The 21,549-nt window shown below is 43.3% G+C and overlaps 1 protein-coding gene across 2 annotated transcripts in view; it reads left to right on the forward strand.

Annotated features, from left to right (window-relative positions):
- The window catches only part of LOC105499313 (Bruton tyrosine kinase), a 38,333-nt gene that overhangs the window by 13,250 nt on the left and 3,534 nt on the right, over positions 1–21,549 (forward strand). The window contains exons 4-18 of one of the 2 annotated variants that reach the window (XM_011771844.3): positions 2,475–2,543; positions 4,093–4,174; positions 11,902–12,048; positions 12,353–12,420; positions 13,162–13,349; positions 13,768–13,830; positions 14,520–14,574; positions 15,166–15,245; positions 15,425–15,552; positions 16,284–16,358; positions 16,903–17,074; positions 17,594–17,810; positions 19,158–19,222; positions 19,892–20,010; positions 20,530–20,687. In XM_011771844.3, coding sequence (XP_011770146.1) covers positions 2,475–2,543; positions 4,093–4,174; positions 11,902–12,048; positions 12,353–12,420; positions 13,162–13,349; positions 13,768–13,830; positions 14,520–14,574; positions 15,166–15,245; positions 15,425–15,552; positions 16,284–16,358; positions 16,903–17,074; positions 17,594–17,810; positions 19,158–19,222; positions 19,892–20,010; positions 20,530–20,687 — 1,686 coding nt within the window. The remainder of the gene's footprint in view (positions 1–2,474; positions 2,544–4,092; positions 4,175–11,901; positions 12,049–12,352; positions 12,421–13,161; positions 13,350–13,767; positions 13,831–14,519; positions 14,575–15,165; positions 15,246–15,424; positions 15,553–16,283; positions 16,359–16,902; positions 17,075–17,593; positions 17,811–19,157; positions 19,223–19,891; positions 20,011–20,529; positions 20,688–21,549) is intronic. The other variant, XM_011771845.3, reaches the window with a different exon arrangement.

Here is a 21,549-nt window from a genome sequence, read left to right on the forward strand (position 1 = left end):
GCCTCAGCCTCCCAAAGTGCGGAGATTACAGGAATGAGCCACCCACTGTATCTGACCATTTTTGGTATTTTCTTGATCGCAAGAGAATTGCATATTTATTATAGAAACTCTGGAATATATAAAAAACACAAAAAGATTAAAATGATGCATAATCCTGTTACCCAGTTAAAACAACTATTAACATATTGGTGTACCTAGACTTACTAAACCTGGAAAACAGATGTTTTTCTTCACTAAGAACACATACAGATACACTTATATATGTTATACATTTAAAACATAGACTCATAGTACACATCTTGCTTTGTAACCTACTTTTTCAATGTAACGATACGTGGGAAACTGTTCCTCATGACAATAGATACTCTCTAATAACATGATTTTAATGACTGCATGGTATTCCCTATTATGGATGTATTGTAATTTGTTTAACTAATCTCCCATTATTACACATTCAGTTTGTCTACAAGTGCTTGATAGTATAAACCATGTTGAGAAGAACAATCTTGCATACATCTTTCTGTACTTTTTTTATTCTTTTCCTTATGATAATTTCCTAGAAGTAAAATTTTGTTCTTCTCTTTAAGAAAATCTGTGCACTTTGGTTATTTTTATCTTTTTATTTCATTTTTCTAGAAGTGGAATTGAATTTCATACACACCTACAAGCTATGTATGAGAGTGCCTGTTTCTGTACATTTTTTCCAACACTTGATATTTTATGTTGTTGTTGTTGTTATTATTATTATTATTTGAGACGGATTCTCGCCTGTCGCCCAGCCTGGAGGGCAGTGGTGCGATCTCCGCTCACTGCAACCTCCACCTCCAGTTCAATTGATTCTCTTGTCCCAGCCTCCTGAGTAGCTGGGACTACAGGTACCCACCACCACACCCGGCTAATTTTTGCATTTTTAGTAGAGATGGGGTTTCACCAGGTTGGCCAGGCTGATCTCTAACTCCTGACCTCAAGTGATCCTCCCACCTCGGGCTTCCCAAAGTGCTGGGATTACAAGCGTGAGCCACTGTGCCCGGCCCAACACTAGATATTTTAAATATTAGTTAATTTGACAGCCAAGAAAAATAGCATTTCAGGCAGGGCGCGGTGGTTTACGCCTGTAATCCCAGCACTTTGGGAGGCCAAGGCAAGCGGATCATGAGCAGGAGTTTGAGACCAGCCTGACCAACATGGTGAAACTCCGTCTCTACTAAAAATACAAAAATTAGCTGGGCATGGTGGTGCGAGCCTGTAATCCCAGTTACTCGGGAGGCTGAGGCAGGAGAATTCCTTGAACCCGGGAGATGAAGGTTGCAGTGAGCTGAGATCGCACCACTGCACTCCAGGCTGGGCGACAGAGCAAGACTCCATCTCAAAAAAAAAAAAAATATATATATATATATAGAGAGAGAGAGAGAGAGAGAGAGAGAGAGAGAGCATTTTGTTGCTAACTTATTTTGCAATTTCTTTTATTCATAAAGTTGGTCTACTGCTCATTTATATTTTATTTGTGAATTGCCCATTAATTTTTGGTCCTTTTTTTTTTTTTTTTTGAGACGGAGTCTCGCTTTGTCGCCCTGGCCGGATCTCTGCTCACTGCAAGCTCCGCCTCCCGGGTTTAAGCCATTCTCCTACCTCAGCCTCCCGAGTAGCTGGGACTACAGGCGCCTGCCACCTCCCCCGGCTAGTTTTTTGTATTTTTTAGTAGAGACGGGGTTTCACCGTGTTAGCCAGGATGGTCTCGATCTCCTGACCTCGTGATTCGCCCGTCTCGGCCTCCCAAAGTGCTGGGATTACAGGCTTGAGCCACTGCGCCCGGCCCTTTTGGTCCATTTTTACATTGCGATGTTTACCTCATTTCTAATACTTTTAAAGAGATCTTGATATAAGAATATTAATCCTTTAACTGTAATGTATGCTGAAAATGTTTTTCAGTTTATCCTTTATCTTTCAATTTTGTTTATGATGCTTTTTGCCATATAGGGATTTAAAGTCTATGTCATCAAATTAGTTCAGTTTTTTCTCAATAGTTCTAAGTTTTATCATTATATTAGAAAAAGCTTGCCTCCCACAAAGTTATATAAATAATCGCTTATATTTACTCTCAGTCATTCATGGTTTTATTTTTTATATTAAGCTCTTGAATTCATCTGGAATTTTCTTTGGTGTATGGTGTAACATAGCTACCTAACTCCTCTCCTCCCCACAACATTAGTGGTTAAATATTTGTCCCAACAACAATTTTTTAGAAACCTTCATTTTCCCAATGATTTGAAATACCTGAGTCTCTCTTGACTGGGTATGCGCTGGGTCCTATTGTATATGTGTCCCTATTGACCTATAGAAAGTAATCACTAAGCATCAGCCTTGTCTGTGCAGGAGAAACTTCTGAAGCTACAGCAAAAGGCTTCCAGTACCTAAGGAAATTCAGAAAAGAGTAATGCATCAACCAATAACCATTTTTTCTTATTTCATTACAGAGAAGAGGTGAAGAGTCCAGTGAAATGGAGCAAATTTCAATCATTGAAAGATTCCCTTATCCCTTCCAGGTGAGTTACTTTCTCTCACCAAGTCTTGAAAGGCCCCTGTAACACAATTAGAAGGGGTGGTGGGGTGCAGGGCAGAGGGAAGGCTACGAGGACCCAGTAAATAGAAGCTGAGGTGGACAAGGATGCTGAACCAAGAAATGAGACCGGCATGGGTTGAGAATGTTTGCTTTTCTATTTACCTAATCTAATATAGTTTCTTTTAGTCTCTATACCTCAAAAAGAATACATAGCAGGACCAATTCTATCATAGTCTGTCTTGTCTATGATAACTGCATTGAGAAAGATGCTCTGCTTGTTGAGTGAGCATTTCACTTCCTTCTGGTTCTGATAATCTGTCTAATGGTGGTCATGTGGGTTGAAGACAGAAAAGGGGAGTAGTATTAGGAAGTTCAGTATGAGGAAGACTTATTAGACTTAGCATAAACCTAAATTCTGTTGTAATCTGGAAGAGCTGAAGTGCCACATATGCATCTGTTTAGGAGAGCAAGAACTACAAATTTGGTCTTCAGTTTGGCTTGCTTACATCCTGAGAACTCTGTAGGCCACATGTCGTGAATATAGCAGCCTCTGCAACAGTGAAAGCCAGAAAAGGAAGTGGAAAGTCTCAGGGGAGGGGGCTTTCTGTCATGGATTTATGAGCACAGCAAGACTAACAAGCAAAAAGAAAAATGTAAAAGGATCTTGTTCATGTCCCTGACTATATCAAAGTTACAAAACCTTTGAAAGAGGGGTATTTCAGATACAGTTTTTACTACCAATGCCTTTCAACAAAATGACATTGTTTGGCTGCACTAGTGAATAATGCTGAATAGCAGATAATTTTAAATTAATTTATATTTGACTTTATAATTTATTATGTGATGTCTATAAACTCTGTGAGGGTTGGAACCACATCTTATATATTTCGTGCATCTTCATAACACCTAGCATGATGCCTGTACATGGTTAAAAAAATACTATTTGACTTGATGATATTGCTTATTATATAACTTGCCCTTTTTGAAGTAGGTTTGTAGTTCCAAATTTGATTTATTTTGGCTAATATTGGTGAGGGGAAGCCACTAGGTAGTGGAGGTGGAGGTAATTAGCCATGAATTAAAATTTTACTCCATATTATCCAAGTGAATAACCTATATGTACTAATCAAGACAATTTATATAGATTATCACTTCAATTCTCTTCTATACAAAGTCAGAATTTAATAATAAGATAAAATACCCTTTGTTGGATAAACAAAAATGTTATCTCCAGCAAGGGCAGACTGAGACATTATAAAATAAGTTTATGCATGAATTGAAACACAAGTCAGGAGGGACCTAAGAGGATGAAAAATTCTAAGAGCTTTCAAATGCTACATCCTTAGATATGAAGAGTTCAGGAATCCTTCAGATAGTTCACATAACCTGAACACCACTGCTGACTGAAGATTCTGCCTTTCTTTGTTTTCTACAATGAATATACAAATTGTCCCCTAAGATTAGTACCTTGAAGGTCGTTCTCCTTTTTTTCTGAATCCTAACCGCGGAAGTCTGTGTTTTCATTGATCCAGGTTGTATATGATGAAGGGCCTCTCTACGTCTTCTCCCCAACTGAAGAACTAAGGAAGCGGTGGATTCACCAGCTCAAAAACGGTGAGAATTATTTGGAAAATAAATGTTTCCAAAGAAAGAAGGAAAGGAAGGAAGAGGAGATAGGTGGGAGGAAAAGGAAAGAAGGAAGAGAGAAATGAGAAAGAAAGAGAAAGGAGAAACGTAGAGAGAAAAGAAGAAAAAATGGATAGAAGGGGAGAAAAGAAAGAGAGAGGGAGGGGAGGAGGGAGACAGGAAGGAAGGAAGCAAGGAAAGAAGGAAGGGGGCCGGGCGCGGTGGCTCAAGCCTGTAATCCCAGCACTTTGGGAGGCCGAGACGGGCGGATCACGAGGTCAGGAGATCGAGACCATCCTGGCTAACACGGTGAAACCCCGTCTCTACTAAAAAATACAAAAAACTAGCCGGGCGAGGTGGCGGGCGCCTGTAGTCCCAGCTACTCCGGAGGCTGAGGCAGGAGAATGGCGTGAACCCGGGAGGCGGAGCTTGCAGTGAGCCGAGATCACGCCACTGCACTCCAGCCTGGGAGACACAGCGAGACTCCGTCTCAAAAAAAAAAAAAAAGAAAAAAAAAAAAAAAAAAGAAGGAAGGGGATGAGGGAGGAAAGAAAGACAAATAGAAAAGAGAGAAACAAAGGAAAGTTTGTATTTTGCTTCAGTATTAGTAATACAACTGAGCTTAGTATTCTATCATATGAATAAAAGATAAAATATTAGACTAAGAGTTTCCCAGTTCTACCACTATCTCTCTAGTGCAATTTTGTAATTGTAGGCACCTCCATTTCTCTATTTATTAAAAAAAGTCCCATTTTTCACACTGAATACAAGGGTGATGTGGCATCCAATGGTTATGCAATATTTAGAATCCTAAGCATAAAATGCCTAGCTCCAAAAAATTAAATAGATGATGTATGAGAGTGCTTGAAGTCAGAGTCAGAGAACCTGGTTTCAAGCCCTCTTTTACCACTTACAAACTGGGCGATTTCTGGCCAGAAGGTCAACAAGCTTCTTTGATGCTCAGTTTCTTCTTCTCAAAAGAGAATAATGGTAATTCATGCCACACCTACCTCTGGGGTTGTTGTAAGGATTAAATGAAGTAATAATACATGTAAAAGCACATGGAAAACTGTAAATCACTGTACATGAAAGCACTGTACATCTCTTTGTTGTGGATAAATATTTCCCAAGGAAATATTTTATATTCCTTGCTTTGTGAGGACCTAAACTTGAACAGTTTCAGCATTTCACATCAACCATACAGTGTGTTCAGATAAACTTGACTGTAAATGCTTGCAGCACAGGATGCATGCACACATATTTGCCTATATATATAGCCACATGTCAAGTGACTGAGAGATTAACTGGTTGAGTTGACATCAGGAAAGGCTGCCTAGAGAAACAGGAAGGATGGCAGACTGATAATGGTATGGTTGGGTTATTGCATGACAGCTCTTTGTCTTAATAAACATTTAGATTCTGATACTCACTGGCTGGCTATACCAGCCTTGTACACTCCGTTGAATGCAAGTTTGATTGGTCAAAATTATATTAGTCAAGTCTTTCAAACTGAAAGGGAACAGGAGGAATGAAGATGAAGGATCATCTATTCAGTTACTGCTATATGCCAGACGTTGAGCTAAATACCTTGTATATATTATCTCATTTAATTTTCACAACAACCTTGGGCTAAAAACAACAACAACAACAATAACTAACACGTAATGAGCACTTACTATGTAGCAGGCTCTGTGCCTAGTGCTTCAAATGTATTACTTATTTTATCTTTGCAATAGCCTTAAGAAGTATGTCTTATTCCCCTATTTACAGATGAGGAAACCAAAGCTCAAAAATGTTATGTAACTTGCTCATGGGCACACAGTGAATGGTGGAGCCTGAATTCTTATCACATCCCTGTGTCTGTATAACTCCAAAGCCCAAGCTCATTACATAGTTTTGTGCTGCTTGGTTTCCAAGTCCAGAAATTTCACATGTAGTCGGTTGCAAAATATTCTATTGTAAAGCTATGTTGAATATTACAAATAGGTGATATCCTGCACTACACAGTTCAGTTCTTGGCATATTTTAAGATAAGAGGTCTGCTTTAGCCCTTGGGCTACAAAATGAGCAAACTCTTTAATACTGCTTATTGTGATACAGGCTCTTCTTTAAGTTCTTTACATATATTAACTTTGTATTGACCATATGAGGCAGTTATCCTATCATCCCCATTTTACAGATAAGAAAACTGAGGTACAGAGAGGTTAAGTAACTTGCCCAAAGGCACTCAGTTAGTAAATGGCAGCGTCAGGCTTTGAATTCAGGCTCCAAACTCCATGTCCTGAACCAGTATGCTATTTCCAGCCAGAGAAATATTTGCAGAGACTGGGATAGGAGCTCTGCAGGACATATATATTTGTACTTCTTTAGTTCTCTCCATAATGCCTCATACAGTGCCTTGCACACAGAAAGGGATCAATAGTTGTGTTAACTGATTTATCCGTGGGAGTAAACAACCACCACCAACTTGGGCTCCACATCGATAAATGGCTAGGTTTTAGCCTGGAAATGGGGAAATGTAAGGCAGACTAGCTGAAGGAGAAATAAGGGAGAAACTGGCATGCTCAAGTTCGTAACTTCTTTACACTTCATATACTAATTTCAAAAGCAGTCATAGTTTAGTCCAACAAATATTTATTTATTTATTTTGAGATGGAGTTTCACTCTTGTCACCCAGGCTGGAGGGCAATGGCACGATCTCAGCTCACTGCAACCTCCGCCTCCCGAGTTCAAGCGATTCTCCCGCCTCAGCCTCCCGAGTAGTTGGGATGACAGGCACCTGCCACCATGCCCGGCTAATTTTTGTATTTTTAGTAGACACAGGGTTTCACCATGTTGGCCAGGCTCGTCTCAAACTCCTGACCTCAGGTGATCCACCTGCCTCTGCCTCCCAAAGTGCTGGGATTAAAGCATGAGCCGTCGCACCTGCCCCAACAAATATTTATTGAATGTCCACTATATTCAAGGGTGAGTAATGACCGAAGATAAGGATATCCAGCTTGTGAGCTTGTGTTCTTTCTTTCTTTCTTTCTTTCTTTCTTTCTTTCTTTCTTTCTTTCTTTCTTTCTTTCTTTCTTTCTTTCTTTCTTTCTTTCCTTCCTTCCTTCCTTCCTTCCTTCCTTTCTTTCTTTTTTTTTTTTTTTTTTTTTTCTTGAGATGGAGTCTCTCTCTGTTGCCCAGGCTGGAGTGCAGTGGCGTGATCTTGACTCACTGCAACTGCCGCCTCCCAGGTTCAAGCGATTCTCCTCCCTCAGCCTCCCGAGTAGCTGGGACTGCAGGTGTGCACCATCGTGCCCGGCTAATTTTTGTATCTTTAGTAGAGACAGGGTTTCATCATGTTGGCCAGGCTGGTCTTGAACTCCTGACCTCAGGTGATCCACCCGCCTTGGCCTCCCAATGTGCTGGGATTACAGGCGTGAGCCACTATGCCCAGTCAAGCTTGGTTCTTAACTCAGATATTAACCTTACAATCTTGATTATATGCTGCTCTTAAAGTTCATTAGCTAAGTAAATTTACAACAGGCTAAAAATTAAGCCAAAATAAATAAACAGAAACACCACCACTTCAGCTGGGTCATCAGTGTGACCAGGGAGTGTGGCTAGGCACATCTTTGCCTTCTCTTCCCTTAGGTTTCAACAAAGGCATTTTTTTCCCCAGTAGTTCCACCTAGGTACAGTCTTATTGAACCATCCTGGGCTAACAACAGGAGCCAAAAAGTAGGCACCTTCCAACAAATACCATGACTGCTGGGAGATTTAGGTGCAAGTCCTAACAATCCCAGGACAGTCCCAGGTGCTGCCAATGTCAATAGTGAGTCACTCTAGGAGCCACAAAATAATGATGTTATTCCACTCTTTTTGTTTTTTCTTGTTTGCTTTTATGTTTTTATTATCCTGCTCTTGGGTAAAATGCACCAATAAGAAATCATTGACATGAAAAGGGGACTTCATGAGAATACTGGTTACCTTTGCAGGGATATTGACTGAAGAGGCATGAGGTGCTGGATCTCAAGGAGGTTAAATGGGTGTAGAAAAATATGGTTTGCTATACACATTAGATCTGTGCACTTTATTATATGTAAATTATACCTCAATTTTATTTATTTATTTTTATTTATTTTGAGACAGAGTGTTGCTCTGTCGTGCAGACTGGAGTGCAGTGGCACAATCTTGGCTCACTGCAAACTCCGCCTCCTGCATTCAAGCGATTCTCCTGCCGCAGCCTCCCGAGTAGCTGGGATTACAGGCGTGCACCACCAAGCCCGGCTAATTTTTGTATTTTTGGTAGAGACAAGATTTTACCATGTTAGCCAGGTTGGTCTCGAACTCCTGACCTCAAGTGATCTGCCTGCCTCGGCCCCCCAAGGCGTGAGCCACTGCACCAGGCCTATACCTCAATTTTAAAAGCAGAGTCTCAGATACCTCATATCCAGCTGCCACATTTTCTCATTTCTCATGGTGCTTGCCATGCAAAGGTTATATTCCTGAGGGTTTAACCACAGACTCTCTCTCCACGTCCTTAAATATGGCAGTGGGCCCTTCTATGTTCCAGCACCACAAATATTTGCCTATACTTATTCTTGCATCTTTGTTTGGTCAAGCTCAATAGAACCTATCCTAATTGCAAATTCAAAAGTAGGCAAATGACCTGACCTCGCCAAAATGAATAGAAGAATGGCATTGGCAAATCTCCAACAAACAGTATGGAAAGGAATGATTCATGTATGCCTGAAACAGAATTTTAGACATTAACCTGATAAATATGGATAGAAAAGACCAACCCATCAAGTGCTTGGAGAATGTGTACTATTAGTGCTTCCCAATAGGGCTGGCCATGTGCATTGGTGGAGCAAGCAGTCTCCCCTAGCCCTCCCACTTGGACACCCTGCTTTTGCGATCCTCTCCTAAGTAGCTGGAAATACCAGCTTTGGATTAGCCAACAAAAGAAGGGGTGTCATCTTCAAGGGACCTCTTAAGAGGCAGACATTATCTGAGAATGTAGGGAGGTTTCTTAATGAGTGTGCTAGGGGTAGGGAAAGCAAGAAGCCTTATTTCCCCTCATTATCATATTAGCAAGCTTAGTTTATTAGAGTGGCTAGTTGTCGATTAGGTATTCTTTGGCATGTCTACTGGTGCCCAGCCCTGCAGAAGACAGAGCAAACCTGAGGGTCTTCAAATCCCTAGGTGACAGGGAGTGGCATGGGGGGAGGGGCCAGAGGGTGGATGTGGTAGGAGTAATCAATCCTGGCAGGGAGAAGTATCAATGATATTGTTCACAACTACCAGTGCTTAGTAATAACAAAAGGCAGACTTTGGGTTGGTTTTACTATTGCTTTAAAATTCCCTCTAGTGGCTCATGCCTGTAATCCCAGCACTTTGAGGGGCAGGGGTGGGGGTGGGGGTGAATCACGAGGTCAGGAGTTCCAGACCAGCCTGGCCAATATGGTGAAACCACGTCTCTGCTAAAAATACAAAAATTAGCTGGGTTTGGTGGCGCATGCCTATAGTCCTAGCTACTCAGGAGGCTGAGGCAGAAGAATCGCTTGAACCCAGGAAGCGGAGGTTACAGTGAGCTGCGATCACGCCACTGTACTCCAGCCTGGGCAACATAGTGAGACACCATCTCAAAAGAAAAAAAAAATTCCTTCTATGCAGTGCAGTCCCTTATAGTCTGCACTCTATCTGAACAGATCCCACCATTCTGTCCTTGGTACATTGGTGAAGAGGAGTGCTGAAAAAGTCAGGGTGAGGGTGGGCAGGGGAGAATGGTCTCCAAATCTATGTGGAGAAAAGCATCAAAATGGCTCTTAAAAAAAAAAAAAGAACTTTTGTTCATTTGCCTGCAAAATGCACCAGCCACTAGAAGCTTTTAGGCTTTCCCGCAAAGCCTTAAGTGAATGAAGTGTGACTAGCAAGTCATTAAGGATTTGAGTTGTTTCTTTTTCTTTTCTTTTCTTTCTTTTTTTTTTTTTTTTGATGGAGTTTTGTTCCTGTTGCCCAGGCTGGAGCACAATGGCGCGATCCCGGTTCACTGCAACCTTCGCCTCCCGGGTTCAAGAGATTCTCCTGTCTCAGCCTCCCGCATAGCTGGGATTATAGGCGCATGCTACAACACCCAGCTAATTTTCGTATTTTTAGTAGAGACAGGGTTTCATCATATTGGTCAGGCTGGTCTTGAACTTCTGACCTCAGGTGATCCACCCGCCTCTACCTCCCAAAGTGCTGGGATTACAGGCGTGAGCCACCACACCCAGCCGAATTTTAGTTGTTTTCTACAGTGGAAGGTTTTGTTTTGCTTTTGTCTTTTTTTAAAAAAGTTATGCCAGCCACTGGACCTGGTGGTGAGTGCTTCTAGTCCCAGGCATTTGGGAAGCTGAGGTGGGAGGATTGCTTAAGTCCAGGAGTTCAAGGCCTGCCTGGGAAACACAGGAAGACCCCCCCCATCTCCAAATAATAATAATAATAATAATAATGATAATAATGATGATGATGATGTTATGTGGGATTCTTCTTAGCCGTAAATGCTGAAATGTGTATGTTCTCAAATGTGCGTGTTCTTGGACCAGCCTGGGTCTTTGCTCCAGTGTTTGCTGCTGTCAATTATTTCAGTTGTCTTTGCTTATCTCAGTTATCTGACACTATGAACCCTGGGTGACTTTTCTTTCTTTTTTTCTTTTTCTTGAAACAGAGCCTCGCTCTGTCACCCAGGCTGGAGTGCAGTGGCGCAATCTCAGCTCACTGCAACCTCCGCCCGCCAGGTTCAAGCGATTCTCCTGCCTCAGCCTCCCGAGCAGCTAGGATTACAGGCGTGCTGTAATTTTTGTACTTCTAGTAGAGACAGAGTTTCACCATCTTAACCAGGCTGGTCTTGAACTCCTGACCTCATGATCCACCCGCCTCAGCCTCCCAAAGTGCTGGGATTATAGGCGTTAGCCACCGCGTCTGGCCGACTTTTCTAATTGACTTCATGTTAAGGTTCTTGATATGCCATAGTATTATAAACACCAATACTAATTCCTCCTCTCTGCATCCACTCTATTCTTTGCAAAATACTTTTATTCTGGGAGATCTTTTGGGCCTCACAACTCCATGAGGGAAATGAAGCTGCTGTATTACCTCTGGCAATGAGCTCAGTCTACTTCAGTGGCCCTAGGAAGATTCAAATCATGTTGATTCTAGAGGCAAAGTCACCTTCATTTGCCCTTGAGATCAGCTCTGTTGACTATTCTATATAGAAAGCCTCATGCAGAAGTTCTCACTGAGGCTAATTATCTCTAAAAGATCACTCAAGGAACTGAGAAATCAGTATTACAAGCTGGAGAGATTGGCTTGGGCACATTGTTTCCCTTATCTGGGAAACAAGCACCATGATGAACACCTGCCTTATAGGAAGATTGTAATGGCTACTGGGAAAACATAGATAATATGTTTCTGTTATTGGGCTCTAGAGCCATCAGATAGTCTTATCTCGTTGCTTGGGAGATAACTCCTCATCACAGACCACTAAAGAAAACTGCACAGGAAGTGTCTGGGACCAGGGCACAGTCACGCAGGCCAGTCATGTGAGCCAACCGGTCCTGAGATCTGCTTTCCTTCAGGGTGGCCAAGGAGGAGGCAGTTGTTTGAAGTTCACCACTAAGCTCAAAGAGGAAAACATGCAAATGGTGGCTTCTCCTCCATGTCAGACGTGATCTCTCTCTTCTCTCCTACTACAGTAATCCGGTACAACAGTGATCTGGTTCAGAAATACCACCCTTGCTTCTGGATCGATGGGCAGTATCTCTGCTGCTCTCAGACAGCCAAAAATGCTATGGGCTGCCAAATTTTGGAAAACAGGAATGGAAGTAAGAGATCTGATCGATGTAATTTCTTCCTCCTTTGACTCTGTTTCTATCACTCTCCCAAGGGTCTGTCAAGCCCAGGGACATAGCATAAGGTTGTACATTTTGGGTGCTAAACAAAGGGTCCTGGGGGAGGGAGGAGGTACATGAGGGCTGAAATCCAGTTGGTAATCTGCTCTCCGAGCTATGTGACCTGGCATGCCTAGCTACTTTTTCTAACTTTCCTAAAGGCACTCAATATGGGCGGTAAAGTCCCTGACCAAACCTGTCCTTGGGCCCTTTCCTAAAGTACATTCCATATCATCACTGGCTTCTTGTTTTGCAGGCTTAAAACCTGGGAGTTCTCACCGGAAGACAAAAAAGCCTCTTCCCCCAACGCCTGAGGAGGACCAGGTATACAGGGAAACTGGGTGCTGCTGCTGCTTAAATGGAAATTTAGAGTCAAACCCTGAGAACACTCCAGAGTCTTAGAATTACCCTGGGACTTGGCAGTGTTAATTGGTATTCTTGCTAAGACGGGGGATTTGTTCTTCTAATTAGGATTTTCTCTTCAATGGAAAGATAGAAGGCTCTCAGCAACCCTGTAATCCAATCACCTGTTTAGAACAAAGCCTGATTTTTTTTAATGGAAAGTTTTCTGGTTTTTTTTGTTTCGTTGTTTTTGTTTTTTTGACACGCAGTCTCGCTCTGTCGCCCAGGCTTGAGTATAATAGCACAATCTCGGCTCACTGCAACCTCCACCTCCCAGGTTCAAGTGATTCTCCTGTCTCAGCCTCCTGAGTAGCTGGGATTACAGGCACGCACCACCACGCCCAGCTAATTTTTGCATTTTTAGTAGAGATGGGCTTTCATCATGTTGGCCAGGCTGGTCTTGAACTCCTGGCCTCAAGTGATCCGCCCGCCTTGGCCTCCCAAAGTACATTGGAATTATTAAACGCTCCATAGATGGTCTTTATACGCATGCAAGGCTGAGAACTCCTGCACTGGTGCTTAAAAATAGTTGTTGAATGACTGCTGAGTAATATTTTATTATGCCTGGTTTGAGCGTCTTGAGTAAGCCAGAGAGAGAGTTGGGAGAGAAAAGAGTACTTGATATCTAGACAAACCCTCCTACCTTTTCTTCTAACTACACAGATCTTGAAAAAGCCACTACCGCCTGAGCCAGCAGCAGCACCAGTCTCCACAAGTGAGCTGAAAAAGGTTGTGGCCCTTTACGATTATATGCCAATGAATGCAAATGACCTACAGCTGCGGAAGGGCGACGAATATTTTATCCTGGAGGAAAGCAACTTACCATGGTGGCGAGCACGAGATAAAAATGGGTGAGTCCACACCAGCCCTTCCTGAGCCCGGTGCCCACCCACTCCCTACATGTGAAAAGTGCTGCAGCATAATTCCCCTGATCAGCATCCTCATCAAAGACTGTTCTTCCCACACCAAACTGAACATGCTGTCCCTCCAAGTACTTTCCAGTGTGCAGCTCTCTATACATGGCCTCTACCACCTCTCTGAGCCTCTGTTGTTGGGCACATAATAACCAATGTGACATGTACAGAAGCTCCGCACCTCACTGGCTCACTGCCTAACCATACATCAGAGACGTGGTTGTCTTTGAGGGAAGTGCATGATACATATACCTCCATCTGAGATTTGTTCTGAGCTCAGGGATGTGGGCATAGGAATCTGTCTCCTGGAGGATGGGGAGATGCTGGATGAACTGCCACATTGTCTTCTTCACAGGCAAGAAGGCTATATTCCTAGTAACTACGTCACTGAAGCAGAAGACTCCATAGAAATGTATGAGTAAGTATGTTTATGTCAGTCCACAATCTTTCAGGAGGAACTCTCTCTCTCTCTCTCTCTCCATATATATATATCACACACACAAGTGTATATATGTATACATACACTGGTGTATATATAGGTATATTATGTATACATACACAAGTGTATATATATACACTTTTTTATACTTTCAACATATTTTTTATTTCAAGATATATATTAAAATTAGTGTCATCTGAATCAAATGATGCTACCATCTCAAATTAGTGTGTCTGTCTTACCTTTACCCCCCAAACACCCTCCACTTATGAGAGCTGGAAAGGTCACCATGCCCTCAAATTCAGAATAATCACACTCAAAGGAAAAGGAGTTGATGACTTCATGAAAGAATTAAAATGTCAAACTGCTACTGTTGTTCTTTCCTCCCTAATCATGGAAGTGGATTGTTCTCAGGTGCCCCAGTCCCTGATCTCTTCCCTGCAACTCCCTGCTGCCTGCCTTTGCCTGCTACTCTCCATTTCCATGAATCTTCAATGCCATCCTGGGTTTGGGAAAGCAATACAGTGTGCTATGCACGTGACAGATGGTCAGTAAATAGGGTTTGAGTGAGTTGACTGAATCACCGGCATGGACAAGCCCTGGAGGGTGCTGTAACCTCCAATCTGCTTATGACCAGGAGCCACTCAAGCAGCACTCTCCCTTCACAGGTGGTATTCCAAACACATGACTCGGAGTCAGGCTGAGCAACTGCTAAAGCAAGAGGTAAGTGTGGAACCACTAGCACACAGCATTCTCCTTGCATAAGTGAGGATCTTGAACTGAGGGCCTGTTCTGCTCCCCCACCTTTGGACAAGGCAGTGTCAAAGCTGCCATCGTCTGGGGTCCCAATTATACCATTTTTTTTTTTTTTTTTTCTGAGACAGACTGTCAGTCACCCAGGATGGAGTGCAGTGGCGCGATCTGGGCTCACTGCAACCTCCGCCTCCCAGGTTCAAGTGATTCTCCTACCTCAGCCTCCCGAGTAGCTGGGATTACAGGCACAAGCCACCACACCCAACTAATTTTTGTATTTTTAGTAGAGATGGGGTTTCACCATATTGGCCAGGCTGGTCTTGAACTCCTGACCTCACGTGATCCACCTGCCTCGGCCTCCCAAAGTGTTGGGATTACAGGGGTGAGCCACCGTGCCCGGCCTGCACCTTTTAATATTAAAAGCAATGAGGCTGTAGCTCAAGCGTGGAACTTGGCAGTAAAATCAGGGGTTGTTCTATTTTCTCTCTCAAGTTTGGGCAGGTGGGATGCAGGTGTGAGCACCACTTCCTCCTACAGACAGCTTCTTTTTTGTTGTTTCAGGGGAAAGAAGGAGGTTTCATTGTCAGAGACTCCAGCAAAGCTGGCAAATATACAGTGTCTGTGTTTGCTAAATCCACAGGGTGAGTGCTACTATTCCAAGGCCCTGAGGACAAAGAACAGGGGTACCCTCCCAACAGCTCCTTGATAGTGTGCCCGTCCCACTTCCTCTGTCTCTGAAACTCAAAACTCATCTCACTTCACTTCCTGGGTTCTGCTGACCTTTGTGCCCAAGTTACTGACTAAGCATCCACTTCTTCAGGGACCCTCAAGGGGTGATACGTCATTATGTTGTGTGTTCCACACCTCAAAGCCAGTATTACCTGGCTGAGAAGCACCTTTTCAGCACCATCCCTGAGCTCATTAACTACCATCAGCACAACTCTGCGGGTGAGTACCAGGGGCAACTGAGAAGGGGGTTACAGACACCAGGATAAGCAATGTAAGACAAGGTGATAAGAGAAAGAATCCACCTCACAGGACAGTGTGAATTCACTGTGAAAGGAAATACCTGTGATATTGGGTAGAAGCTGGTAAAGAGGTGGTCAGAGGCAGGCCTACACCCAACAGGGACTGACTCTTTATTTGGTGACTGATGCTCAGTGTTAAGAGAAGACACAAAAGAGGCGGGCAGCTGATTCATCAGCAAGTATTCATCGAGTTCCTACTGTGTACTCAGCGATGTCCTCAGTTCTAGAGGAGAACACAGGAACATTCTGAGTTGAGGTCCTTGTCCTCAGAACATACAGGTTAGACAACATCAGAAGAAAGTTTCTAAGCACTGTAAAAATTCTAAAAACTGAGAGATCAGTGAGGGCATGGATATGGGGGAAAACTTCATCAAGAAGGTAGGATGTGAGCTAAGCCTCAGCTGGGAGGTGGGAATATATTCAGTTAGGCGGTGTATTTCAATTAGTATTTTCTCTTTTTTGTCCCTGAAAAGTATTTTGTGAGAGGAGAAACCTCTGGAAATATGTGGGTTCATGGAGATCTTCTGGGATTCAAAATGTACTAGAAAGATACACACCAGAAGTGTGAGGCTTTAAGTGAGGAGGCACTTAAGTGTGAGGCATCCCATCTCCTACACCATGCCAACAGCATGACCTCTCTCTCTGTTTCAGGACTCATATCCAGGCTCAAATATCCAGTGTCTCAACAAAACAAGAATGCACCTTCCACGGCAGGCCTGGGATATGGTAACTCCTTATTTCTCTGGGATAGGGTGGACTGGCCAGTTGCAAAAACTACCTTTGCTGGCCTTGCCTTGGGGAGTGTCCTTGAGGTACCCTGTTCTGCAACAACTGCCTCGAGGACGCTCAAGACAGATCCAAGCACTGATTTTCTCCCTCTAGTGGCTACTACTGGGACTGCAAAAACATAGATTCATAAAGGGCTTTGTCGTTGTCTTGGGTGTTTTTGTCTTTTATTTTTAATTGTGGAAAAATTTTCAGTACTATCCCTGAGTTCATTAACTACCATCACTAACATAATCATAAAGGGATCTGGGGAGGTTGCTTAGTCTATCTTCTTGCCTTATGGCCACCTTGAACCCAAAATTCCCAGATTCCTCTAACCAGTTAATCCCCTGTCTCTGAGATTGACTTAAGCAAACACAGATTAGTACTTCTAAAAATTTCCCTTTTACTACTTTTCCTATTTCTACCCCAGTAGGGATTCTTATCTATTGTAAGAATTATACATTCATGACCCCAAAGAATCACACCAAGACTTTGTTGTTAGGATCATGGGAAATTGATCCAAAGGACCTGACCTTCTTGAAGGAGCTGGGGACTGGACAATTTGGGGTAGTGAAGTATGGGAAATGGAGAGGCCAGTATGATGTGGCCATCAAGATGATCAAAGAAGGCTCCATGTCTGAAGATGAATTCATTGAAGAAGCCAAAGTCATGATGTGAGTTATAGCCCAAACTCAACTCTCAATCTATTTGCTGGAGTCTAGGAATTCACACAACAATCCACTGAGGTTTAAAGATGACTTACAGTGAGAGAGGTTTGGGACGAGGGATTGAAGTTAACCTTCAACTGGTGGTAGTCCTAACTGCTAAGATAATGGTTTTTGTGACTTAGATATTGGTTGAGAATAGTGGTGATCATGGGTGTGTACCATCTCAGTAGCATTTGGGGGTAGATGTAGAAAATTAAACTTTCAAGAGAAAGACAGATTCTAATTTAGCCTTAGCATTCTTTCATTCCTGGACTCATTTCCTTTTCAATTGATGGGCTCCAAATCCCTGCTTACTTCCACATATTAAGCACTTTTGGGATTTAGGGTGGAAAAGAGGAAAATAAACTTGCTGGTATGACTCCTTATCTGATGCTCTACTACTAGGTCAACCCCTTCCTCCACAGCCCCTTTATTGCTAGTATGCAGAGCCAAAAGGGGAAGACTAGATCCTTGCCTTTCCTGTAGGAATCTTTCCCATGAGAAGCTGGTGCAGTTGTATGGCGTCTGCACCAAGCAGCGCCCCATCTTCATCATCACTGAATACATGGCCAATGGCTGCCTCCTGAACTACCTGAGGGAGATGCGCCACCGCTTCCAGACTCAGCAGCTGCTGGAGATGTGCAAGGATGTCTGTGAAGCCATGGAATACCTGGAGTCAAAGCAGTTCCTTCACCGAGACCTGGTGGGACCTTAGAAGAATTGGCTTAGGACCAAGGGCTGATGGGGTGGAAGTAGCAGTGGAGGATATATCATACATGGTTGAGGGGGGGCTGCTGGTGCCATCATTTCAATTTTATCTAGAAAATACTGTAAGTTAGGCGTGCCTCTGCCCCAATGCTGAGCCCATCAAATATCTCCAGCCTTAGCTCCATGAAGTCTGCCATGGTGGGAATCAGAGCAGTCACTCACCCTCAACCCTCTACCACCTACAAGAAAATGGTGGAGTCTTTCAGTGGCCATTCTGAATTTGGAACAGAAGGGACTGTGCTTCCTAATGGGACTGCTCCTGTCATGGGGTCATCACTTGGTTCCTCCAGAGTCACATACTTGGGCCTGTGGATGTATTTGGCCCACATGTGTTTTTGTTTGTTTGTTTTTTTAATGTTATATAATAATTAGCAAACCCTTAAAAAGAAACATTTCACTTAAAAAAAAAAAACACCCTGGAATTTCCAGCTTCTCTTGAAAATCTAGACCATGTGGAAATACCAGGTCCACATTCTCACAAACCACTTCCTTTCCTTTAGACCAGGCGTGTAGTCTCCATTTCCTGCAATCTCCATCCACTTCACTTCACTCTTGCTTAACTTGCCTGGCCCCTGTAAGCATCAGAGTTTGCGTCCCTGTTTCGGTCAGGCCAAGGCTCAAATTGTCCTAGTCTCATTGGCAGAAAAGCAGAAAGCAAAACAAACTTACTTCTCATTCTCCTTTTTTTTTTTCTTTTCGAGATGGAGTCTCGCTCTGTCACCCAGGCTGTAGTACAGTGGCGCCATCTCAGCTCACTGCAACCTCCGCCTCCCAGGTTCAAGTGATTCTCCAGCCTCAGCCTCCCGAGTAGTTGGGATCACAGGCACCCGCCACCATGCCCAGCTAATTTTTGTATTTTTAGTAGAGGCGGGGTATCGCCATGTTGGCCAGACTGGTCTCGAACTCCTGACCTCAGGTGATCCACCCACCTCGGCCTCCCAAAGTGTTGGGATTACAGGCGTGAGCCACTGCACTCAGCCTCTCCCTTAATTCTTTCAGCATACCAGTGAGGGAATGGGGTGGTATGGAATTGCCCATGAGAATGCAATCGTTCTGTATGTCCTCAGTGCTTTACCTAGGACTGCACAGCAGGTTGCTTTCCACATGGTGGAAATGAATCAAAATTTCTTGGTGGCATCAACAGATTCCTATTAGGTGGGAAGGTGTCTGTAGTCGAAGGAGATGAGGCTTCCCTGCCTTCATTCTACTGGTCAGCAGAAGCTTTGTGCCTTTAACCTCTGTGCTGGGGACGGAGTCTCACTGGTATCTGTTTGCACTACAGGCAGCTCGAAACTGTTTGGTAAACGATCAAGGAGTTGTTAAAGTATCTGATTTCGGCCTGTCCAGGTGAGTGTGCCTTTTTCATCTTTCCCTCCAGAAGTAAAAATAGCACAGTATGAAACATGGGTAGGTGTTATAGTTTTAATCCTCTCCTTTTCTTTTTTTTTTTTTCTCTCATTCTAGTGTTTTCTGCCTATCTTTCTATTCTTTTTCTTCCTCTGAGTTATTTAAGCCACCTCTTTCATCCTTTTGTTTTATCATCATATCCCTTTCCTCCCTTTCTCCCTTTATCTCTACCTCCTCTTTTTTTTTTTTTTTTTTTTTTTTTTTTTAGCTATTTCCCCAATACCTTATCTCGATCTATTAATCCTGATGACTTTATTCCATTCCTCCTTTTTTCTTAATCAAATTCCCAGTGACAACTGCAGATAAAAGGAAGGGAAGGAGAAGAGTAGAGAAAGGAAAAGTGTAGAGAAGAGGAAGGGAGTACCTACTAGATCTTATTTCACATCATCCTTCTTGTAACCATATTGTCCATCAGGAAAGCTCAATCAGATACAAAAACAGGAAATTCGTTAAAAGTAACATTTGTAGAAGATACTAGTTGAGAAGGATAGACTTTTGAGAAAGCCTGTAAGTTTGTGTTTGTAACACTCTTGTGACCGCGCCAAGAAAACGTAAGCAAATACCAAGCTCTCCAAATCCTAATGACAACAAGTCCTGGATCCCTTGCAGGTATGTCCTGGATGATGAATACACCAGCTCAGTAGGCTCCAAATTTCCAGTCCGGTGGTCCCCACCAGAAGTCCTGATGTATAGCAAGTTCAGCAGCAAATCTGACATTTGGGCTTTTGGTAAGTGGATAAGATTACATAGATTATACAGCTCAAAGGAAAAGAAATGCAATGGGAAAATTCACACTTTGCAGCCTCCACAGAGAGATTGTTCTTGCTTTCATTCATCTAATCCTTGGGGAGTGCTTACTGTGTGTCAGCCACCCCAGGGGTTTCTGAGGATAAAAACTAAACTGGACATGATCTCTGTCTTTTTAGAACTTAAACCATGTTAAATAAAACAATTCATTCAGTTTTTGACAGCTTCTGAATACTGATTATGTACCAGGCACTCTGCCAGACCCTATAACTACAAAGACAAATAAGATGCTGTCTCTCTTCTAGAGGAGTTAATAGTCTAGTACGACCCTGATCTCCATCTAGTGTGGTCAGCACTATAGCAGAAATTTGGGCAAAATGTAAAAAGCACAGAGTGGGGAACCAACTGATTCTAATCTTTGAGGTTGATCTAGGAAGACTAGGACCCCCTGCTATCCAAAAAGACTGCAAACTAATTTAACACTTTTTTTCGTCTTCTAGGAGTTTTGATGTGGGAAATTTACTCCCTGGGGAAGATGCCATATGAGAGATTTACTAACAGTGAGACTGCTGAACACATTGCCCAAGGCCTACGTCTCTACAGGCCTCATCTGGCTTCAGAGAAGGTATATACCATCATGTACAGTTGTTGGCATGAGGTAAGTGTTTTATGACCTCTTAAATTATTTCCTTGAATCTACTTGCCCATTTAGCTGGCCATTCAGCCACAGACTGATAGCTGCACACGTTCTTTTTTTCCTTTTTTTTTTTTTTTTTTTTTTTGAGGCGGAGTCTGGCTCTGTCGCCCAGGCTGGAGTGCAGTGGCGCGATCTCGGCTCACTGCAAGCTCCGCCTCCGGGGTTCACGCCATTCTCCTGCCTCAGCCTCCCGAGTAGCTGGGACTACAGGCGCCGCCACCACGCCCGGCTAATTTTTTTGTATTTTTAGTGGAGACGGGGTTTCATTGTGTTAGCCAGGATGGTCTCGATCTCCTGACCTCGTGATCCGCCCGTCTCGGCCTCCCAAAGTGCTGGGATTACAGGCTTGAGCCACCGCACCCGGCCTTTTTTTTTTTTTTAAATTTGAGACAAGGTCTCGCTCTTTCACCCAGGTTGGAGTACAGTGGCACGATCTCGGCTCACTGCAACCTTCGCCTCCCAGATTCAAGCAGTTCTCATGTCTCAGCCTCCCGAGTACTTGGGATTACAGGCGTGCACCACCACACCCAGCTAATTTTTTTTTTTTTTTTTTTTGTGACACAGTCTCGCTGTCACCCAGGCTGGAGTGCAATGGCGCGATCTTGGCTCACTGCAACCTCTGCTTCCCGGGTTCGAGCGATTATCCTGCCTCGGCCTCCCGAGTAGCTGGGACTACAGGCACATGCCACCACGCCTAGTTAATTTTTGCATTTTTAGTAGAGACAGGGTTTCACCATGTTGGCCAGGCTGGTCTTGAACTCCTGACCTCAGGTGATCTGCCCACCTCAGCCTCCCAAAGTGCTGGGATTACAGACGTGAGCCA

Source organism: Macaca nemestrina, chromosome X (genome assembly GCF_043159975.1).
Source record: "Macaca nemestrina isolate mMacNem1 chromosome X, mMacNem.hap1, whole genome shotgun sequence".
Classification (NCBI taxonomy): Eukaryota; Metazoa; Chordata; class Mammalia; order Primates; family Cercopithecidae; genus Macaca; species Macaca nemestrina.